The 8,814-nt window shown below is 41.9% G+C and overlaps 1 protein-coding gene across 1 annotated transcript in view; it reads left to right on the forward strand.

The window, feature by feature from the left end:
- Nucleotides 1–336: 336 nt before the first annotated feature.
- Nucleotides 337–8,814, forward strand: part of RLF (RLF zinc finger) — a 78,716-nt gene continuing 70,238 nt past the window's right edge. Inside the window, exon 1 of the mRNA XM_024738770.1 lies at nucleotides 337–570. Coding sequence (XP_024594538.1) covers nucleotides 337–570 — 234 coding nt within the window. The remainder of the gene's footprint in view (nucleotides 571–8,814) is intronic.

Below are 8,814 nucleotides of genomic sequence, written 5' to 3' on the forward strand. Positions count from 1 at the left end.
AGGGCTGCATCTCTCTCGTTCTTCAGATCGCAGCTCAAATGTCATTCCTCCATATCTAGATTATATGTACAGGTATGTCCGTCTCGGGGACCCCACGACTCCAAAAGGTCTGGAAGGACTGCAGTGGACAGGAGCCACTGCTCATCTGTTGCCAGGCCGTTGCCCGGGCGGCTGTCGGGGAGGCCGCGGAGGGGAGGAACATCCCGAGTTCCAGTGACGGAATCCAGCGGGCGCCGGAGTCGCCCAGGGGTGCGTCACAGAGCGCGGTCGACCGGGGGCGGGGCCAGGTCTGAGTCACGTGGCTTGGTTGCCTACGCGCTGCTGGGCCGTGGGAAGATGGCGGACGGAAAGGGAGACGCCGCCGCCGCCGGGGCTGGGGCTGAGGCTCCGGCGGGAGTCGGAGCCGGAGACGGAACCGAGACAGAGTCCATGGCTCGGGGTCATAGCCCTGCATCTCCGGTGCCGGGAGCCTCAGGGCTGCGACCTTGTCTGTGGCAGCTGGAGACAGAGCTGAGGGAGCAGGAGGTGTCGGAGGTCTCATCTTTGAACTACTGCCGGAGCTTCTGCCAGGTGAGGGGCGGACTGGCTGGCTGAGGGTGGCAGGGCGGGGAGGCCAGGGGAAGAGGCCCCGGACCCGTTGCTGCAGCCGGGGCTGGACTGAAAGGCGCCACCTCCATGTCTTGCCGCGCCCCCGGGCCGGGAAGGCCCAGTTCGGAAGCCCGACCGCTGGCCCCCCTCAGCCACTGCCCGACTTCGGCCACCGCCAGGGCAGGTTGCGCTGGGTTAGACTGAGAGCCCGAAGGGCGCCGGCAGCTCCCTGGAAGGGCCGTGCCCTGTCGTCGTTGCCTGTCCCCCCGGCTGGTGGTTGGAGCGCCATTGCCTCTTGAGGGATTGATTGCTCGCTCGTTCCTTCCCGGAGATGCTTTTTTGAGTAGAGTGCAGATATCCAAATTGGAAAACCTGGGTTTTCCTAAATAATCCGGAGATATATGTTGGGGCCAGAGACTTATGTTTGGAGTCAACGTCTTCTGGGCCCCTAAAAGGTATGACAGTTGGCTTTGAAAGACGTCTAGGGCTTTCTGCTTAAGGATTGTGGAGCTGGTTGGCTGTTTGGTTTTTGCTGCCTTTTTTGGGGGGGGCATCAGAGCTGTTCTTTAGCCTCTTCTATATTCCTTTGAGAATTCTGCTGCCAGAAATGAAGCTCGTGATCCTTGTAGTGGTTATTAGGCTCTTTGAGTAGAAGAGGATTGGGAAAGATGAGAAGTGTGGTCTCTTTTGGCAGTTCTGTGACCATTTCTGTGCCGTAGTAGGTCCTAAACCTATGATTACATATTTCTTGGTATGCTTAGTTTCGTTTCCAGGATCACGCCGAGATTTTTCTTTATAAATTTAAAGGTGTGCCATTATTATTTCTACGTCTGCTTGTTTGTTCTAATCAGGTTTTGGAGCCGCCCCTCTGCTTCTCACCTGGTGCACCTTAGAAAATGCAAAATAATCGTTGGCACTTGGGCTCTTAATGAGTAGTTGAGTGTGCTGAATAAATTGTGGTGTTCCACAGTTATAATTTTGAGGGACAGTTTGCTCTGTTGGTCCGGAGAAGAATCAAAAATTGACTTGATTGAATGTCTTTCTCCCTTCTCTCTGCTGAGCCAGAAGCACTTCATCTCTAAATGGGTTTTGTCCTTGCTAATCTTTTCCATACGTTGTATCACTCCAGTTTTTATGTCTACAACCGTCAGCCTTTCCCTGAACTCTGAAGTACTAAGGTGTTCTTTGCTTCTTCACTAGCAGTGAACATTCTTAGTACACATATTTACTTTACAAACTTTTACTGACTCCATAGGATGGTGCCAAACACTTTACCAAGTGCTGAGGAAACGTAAATAAGACTGCACTTACCCTTGATGAGCTTACGGTTGGGAGGCGGTAGTAGAAATAACAGTATTGTCAATGCAGTTTTGGTAATGATGGAAGAGGAGGCGTTGTAGAAATACTGGGAGAGGCCAGTTTAGATGTGGTGGCCTGGGAAGGCCCTGTGGCTGAAGGGATGAAAATGAGTCTTGAATATCGGGGAAGGGGGTGGTATTCCAGTGTCAAAGGTAGAGATGAGAAGGAAAAGAGTGCTTTGGGAGAAGAGGGAGCTAATTGGACCCGGATTAGTGAGGAGGAGAGCAGAAAAACTGTTGGTTTTGGGTAAGCCTCCTAAGCTTGCGTTGTCTTCCTAGAAGAATAGCAAGAATGGATATAACCCATCAAATTGAAGCTTGTCAGAGGATAACATATATATTCTGCTTTATGCCTACTGCTGGCAGCTCTGATTTTATTTTAACTGAATTTTAATGTATTGAGTCTTAGTGATACTTAGATATGTGAGGGCACAGAAGAATTTTAAAAAGGAAGTACTTTTGTAATTTGTCTTTTTTATGAAGTTCTTTTTTTTGGCCTGAAGTTTTCCCAAAACAATGTTTTGCACTAACAAAATAAAAGGAGTATCTGTGACGGTATGTTGTAATAGAAAGCACATTGGATTGCGGGTTAGTTGGGTCCTAATTATGACTTTACCACTTACTAGCTAATAACCTGGGGCAAACTATGACTGTGAGATTGTTTTGTTTTCTGACCTTTATCTTGTAGTGCTTTATACGAACAGCAGACAGAAAGTTTATATTCAACCCTTCACAGTATTTATCACAATATTTTTGTTACATTTTCCCCATAGCCCAGATAAAATCAGTAGGGTATCCTTTCTTACCAGATACAGAAAAGTTTTTTAAAATTTTATGATGAAGTAGGAATAATTTCACTATCCAAATTTGGTTGAATAGCTTTTGGTTTCACATTTGAAAGGCAGAATAAAATTTATTCATCTACTGATTGTGTGTGTGTGCCTGACATTGCATTAAGTGCTGGAGATAGAGCCTGCTCTGCAGGAGCACCTAATGAATGTGTAGAGAGATGTAGTTGTATTACATTATCATAAAGGCCTGACCTGTGCTCTCTGGGATGCTTAACTGCCACAAAATTATTTCCATCATGTGTTTACTTTAGAGATATTGTCTTAAGGACTTATACTGTGCCAAGTAGATCCCTCCTGCAACAGGCTGGGACCGTATTCTCTCTAGCTCTTGTAGCACTTAAAAGAAATGGCTCTGTCTTTGGAATTGCACCAAATCAAGAAATAAACTAACATATGAAAGGATAGAGAAGCTTGTTTCATTCTGGGCATGTTTTCAATTTTCAGAAGTTTGTGAAGATGATCAAAATGAAACTTCAGAAGTAATAGTTACTAAGAAAATGATATTTAGATGAAGTTGTAGTCCATGAAAATTTGTATTCAGTGATTATGGTGTGTGTGTGTGTGTGTGTGTGTGTGTGTGTGTGTTCCCCTTCCCTCAGTTCCTTTTCTGAAAACATTGTCTACCAGACAGTCAGTGTGGATAAGATTAACTCCAGAAAACAGTCTTTCTTTGTTTGCTGAAAAATTGATGATATCCTCTCAAATTCTTGCTATATTTTGGGAACCCAGAGTCCTGAAGTTTTCCAACTGGCTGTTGTATTTGTAACACAAATTTTGAACATTTTTTTAAAGTAGACTTCATTAATAACTTGAAATTATAGTTTGAGACTATCAAGCAGAGTAGTTTTATGAGTAAACCTTGTTTATGAGACACTTTGAGTTCTGGAACTAACAGTGACTTTGTAGACTTTTAAATGTTAAATTAGGTAAGTACTGAATATTTCATTTTCCCCTAGATTAGTGATTGAGTTCAAAGGGCCTAAATCAGATGGCATACTGGCTTTACCATTTAAACTAGCTGTGTAACCTTGGCGCATGTTATTTTCTTTAAACCTTAGTTTTCTCATTTGCAAATGGAATGATAACAGTACTTACTGTTCTCTATGTAAGTACACTGTTGTATGGACTAAATAAAACAATCTCTGTAAAAAACAATGGCCCCAGAATTATCTGAGTTATCCAGATTTTTTGGAATAAAAAGTCTTAACAGTCTTGCCCCCAGCTTACTTTTCAGCTCTTACCTAGCCTTTCCCATCACCCCAGTTCTACTGTTACTTATTCAGGAGTACTTGGAGTTCATGGATCAAACTGGGATCTCAGTTACTCCTATGATTAAAATTTTGCCTGTGAATTTCCAGGTGCATTATTTTGGAAAAGATGACCTTAATTTTCATTGGATTCTTCAAGATCCAAGACACATGTTAGGTTTTCAGTAAATATTTCCCAAGTGACTGATCTACAAAAGGATGGAATTACTCCTTTAACAAAAACTCAGCTCATTAAGCATTTTTATGTCTTTCCCTTTCATTGTGCTGTTCTATCCTTTTCTCTCATTTTCTGCATGACAAGTTTTCCTTCTCTAGGGCCCAGTGCAAATGTTACCTTGTCTGTGAAGCTTTCTTTGATTTTACTAGATAGATTTCCTCTTAGTTGTTTGTGTTCTTTTGACACTTTGCACATACCTGTGGTTTTAACTCCTTTCCTTGCTGTCACCATCTTAGTTCAGGCTTCATAATGTCCTTTTGCAGCAACTCTTCGCTAATCTTTCTTGCCTTCTTACTGGCCTTATCAGCAATGCATTTTGATGTTCCTTTTAAATTATAAACATAATCTTGTTAGTCATTTTATTCCCTAAAATTCTTCAATGGTTTTTTCCCCAAAGGCAAGATAAAATTCACACTTATCAGCCTGGCATGCAAAGTCTTTTAGGATCTGGACTTGCTCCACCCCTTACACCCAACTTTTTTTTTTTTTGTCTACCTTCATCCCAGTGTTCATCTCTCAGTCCACTTGATTAACCCCAGGGTCACCCCTTCCTCATCTGCTTATTTATCCTTTAAGACCTAACTCAAATAATAAGTTTTTTAGAGCATTTTCTGATTTCAGCAGACAGAATGAGGTGATTCTTTCACTTAGAATATGTACTCCAGTAGCATCTTGTACATCGGCATGGTACCTCAATGTTTTTGTCCATGTTCATCTCTTCTGTTGACTAGTAAGCCAACGAGTCTTTGTTGTATACCTGGTACCTAGCAATTAATACAATGCCTGGCCCACAAAACTAATCTGTTGAATGAATTATATTGTAGGAACTTCCTAATATACTCAAGAGATGAGTACTTCAAAAAAAACACCTAATGTAAAATCTAGTATGTTAAAAGGCAGTTTTACCATAAGAAATTCCTGTAAAGGAACAGGATAGGAGATTTTGGTCCTTTCTTAGAGACAATACTTGTCAACTTAGCTTACATTAATATAATAAATATAATAAAATACACATTAACATGTGTGGGTTGAGGACTAGTGTTGATGAAGGGAGAAAATAGGAGGCATTATATAGTATTGAGGAAGAGTTACCAGTCTAATAGGACAACAGTTTGGAGTTGTTGAGATAGGGAGGATCAGTCTTCCTAACTCTTTGAGGTTGGTGGCCGTGAAGACTCTTGAGCATTACCTCTTTCATTTATTTTTACCTTTTTCAATTATTTATTTTAAAGGGCTTTTATTTAATGCATTAGCTTTTCTTCTTGTGCTGCCTTCTCCTGGGAGATGTCTAAATAGGAACTAAATGACAGTTATAACAGCAAAAGCTAGCTTTTCAGTGTGTGTAACCAAAACATATTATTATAAATGTGACCTGTGAAGCAGTGAGAACTTTGGATGCTGTTATTTACTGTGGTACCACCCAGTTTCTTGTACTGTGGTCCCTAGTGACTTCTGTGTCTACCTGTGGATCATGCTCTTCTGAACAATGTTAGTTAAAAAGTCTAGATAGAACACACCGCTTATTTCAAGACTGCAAAGGCATTGGCAAACTAAAATGTGCTTTGTTTTCATTCAGTTGTAGACATCTGTCATCTCTCCCAGAGGTCTTCTTTGACTATCTTATCTAAAACAGCACTTCCCCATCTTCTTTACACTGCTTTATATTTCTTTTAATCACTGACTCTGTCTGATATGTGTATTTGTCTGTATCCCCACCTGGAATGTAAGCATCATGAGGGTGTTTGTTTTGTCTACCCAGTGCCTAGATAGTCCCTGGCACTTAATGGCTATTCAGTCAGTATTTATTGATCTTTTATCTCCTTCCTTCCATAAATCCCTGACTAGACTTCTTAAGAGTAACAAGCAAGACTTAGCTTATCTTTATCAAGAAATAGGAACTTTTCTTGTCAGCAGGTTTATGCTGCTTCCTAGTAGGGATCAGGTTTTATTGTTCTTTGTATCTTAATTAACTAAGAGTAGAACCTCATTTTAATTTTATTTATATTTTCTAAGAACTTCCCCTGGTTGCTTATATTCCACAAATATTTAAAGTAATGAATTTTTCAGCAAGCTTTCTTAGCCAGATTGAAGCATTTATTTTGGATATGATTGACACCATACTTTACAACCCAAACATAGATTGCAAGATGGTATAAAAAATAGATTCCTAAAACTTTCATTGCTGACATAAGCCAACATAGAAACCATATGAAAAAATAGAGGGATATTTAATTTATTGAGCATCTTTTGTGTGCCAGGCACTTGGGTAGGTGGTGGTATTTTACTTTTATGGTAGAAAACAGACCCAGGGAAATTACGAAACTTTCCCAGGATCACACAGCTGTGGCGAAGTCTTTGACTCCAGAGCCCATGCTGTTTTTCTTATATCAGCATTTCCTAAATTATGTTTTGTTCCATGAAATATATGTATGCATAAGCACTTCTTGAAATAAGGATTATTTGTTCATATAAGTTGGGAAAATGTTGGGATAAACGTTTTTTGTTGTTGTTGTGTTTTGTTTTGTTTTTGCGGTACGTGGGCCTCTCACTGTTGTGGCCTCTCCCGTTGTGGAGCACAGGCTCCGGACGCGCAGGCCCAGCGGCCATGGCTCACGGGCCCAGCCGCTCCGCAGCATGTGGGATCTTCCCGGACCAGGACACGAGCCCGTGTCCCGTGCATCGGCAGGCGGACTCTCAACCATTGCGCCACCAGGGAAGCCCAATGTTGTTGTTTTTTAATTAATTAATTTATTTTTGGCTGCTTTGGATCCTTGTTGCTGCACACGGTCCCCCTCTAGCTGCAGTGTCTTTGCCGCAGTGCGTGGGCCTCTCAGTGCAGTGGCTTCTCCCGTTACGGAGCACGGGCTCCAGGCAAGTGGGCTCATAGTCGTGGCTCGCGGGCTCTAGAGCGCAGGCTCAGTCAGTAGTTGTGGTGCACGGGCCCAGCTGCTCCGCGGCATGTGGGATCTTCCGGGACCAGGAACCGAACCCGTGTCCCCTGCATTAGCAGGCGGACTCTCAACCACTGCGCCACCAGAGCAGTCCCTAAACATTTTTTTAATATGACACATTGTGACTCTTCTAGAGAGACATTTAAATATTGTACAACATTTGCCAAAATTAAGGTGTCTGAAACATTTAACATTTGGGAGATTGGGATTGACACATATACACTATTTATACTATGTATAAAATAGATAACTAATGAGAACATACTGTATAGCCCAGGGAACTCTACTTAATGTACTGTGGTGATCTAAATGGGAAGGAAATCCAAAAAAGAAGGGATATGTGTATATGTATAGCTGATTCATTTTGCTGTACAGTGGAAACTAACACAACATTGTAAAGCAACTATACTCCAATAAAAATTAATTAAAAAAAATAAATGAAACATTTTGCCATGTTCTAAACCTTATGTCAGCCCCCAAATCACATGCTTTACTTTCATTATAGTAAAGCAAATTAGTGTGGTGAAGAGTTGATTGCTTTATGTTTCTGCACACCACCAAGTTTTGATTTCCTGTTGTTAGCCTAAACATGACTGTGAGCTTTTTTTTTTCCTTTTTGACTGCATTGGGTCTTTGTTGCTGCGCTTGGACTTTCTCTAGTTGCGGCGAGCAGAGGCTACTCTTTGTTGCAGTGTGCGAGCTTCTCATTGCGGTGGCTTCTCTTGTTGTGGAGCACAGGCTCTAGGCGCGGGGGCTTCAGGAGTTGTGGTGTGTGGGCTCAGTAGTTGTGGCACGCGGGCTCAGTAGTTGCAGCTCATGGGCTCTAGAGTGCAGGCTCAGTAGTTGTGGCGCACGGGCTTAGTTGCCCTGTGGCGTGTGGGATCTTCCTTGACCAGGGATCGAACCCGTGTCTCCTGCATTGGCAGGTGGATTCTTAACCACTCTGCCACCAGGGAAGTCCTGACTGTGAGCTTTTTATAAAAACAATTTCCCTCCAAAGTTTTCGCAGGTGTTAGATTATACTTATTGTCCCAAATGAAAAATATTTTAATGTATTATAAGTTTTTGGAAGTTGAGAATGAATTACATTTCAGACATATTTTGAGTTCAAGTTTATTTATTCATCTAGGTTTACCTATATTTCTGCACATAGCAAGCTTGGGAACTACTGATGTATTTGTCTTTTCTCCTCACTTTTGTGCTGCGCCTGATTTCGCTAATGTGTTTTTTAGAGGACTTTTCTTATTCTTTTTGGGGGGATCTAGTAGCTTATTGTGCTGACATTTGATCTCATTGTATTTTTACTCCCAAAGAAATAATCTGAGTGTGTCACATTAGCCAGCATAGTAATGCCTTCTAATATGGACACTTATAAGAATTATTACCAGATAGGATAGAATGAATGACTTAGCTTGGGAATTGTATTTTTATGATATATGGTTGTGTAAAACAGGCATATTTTAATTTGGGATTTCATTTTCTTTTTTCCATATGTATGTTTAAAATATATAAGGTATCCTGGGCTTCCCTGGTGGCACAGTGGTTGAGAGTCCGCCTGCCAATGCAGGGGACACGGGTTCG

This window comes from Neophocaena asiaeorientalis, unplaced genomic scaffold (genome assembly GCF_003031525.2).
Source record: "Neophocaena asiaeorientalis asiaeorientalis breed wild unplaced genomic scaffold, Neophocaena_asiaeorientalis_V1.1 scaffold106, whole genome shotgun sequence".
Taxonomy (NCBI): domain Eukaryota; kingdom Metazoa; phylum Chordata; class Mammalia; order Artiodactyla; family Phocoenidae; genus Neophocaena; species Neophocaena asiaeorientalis.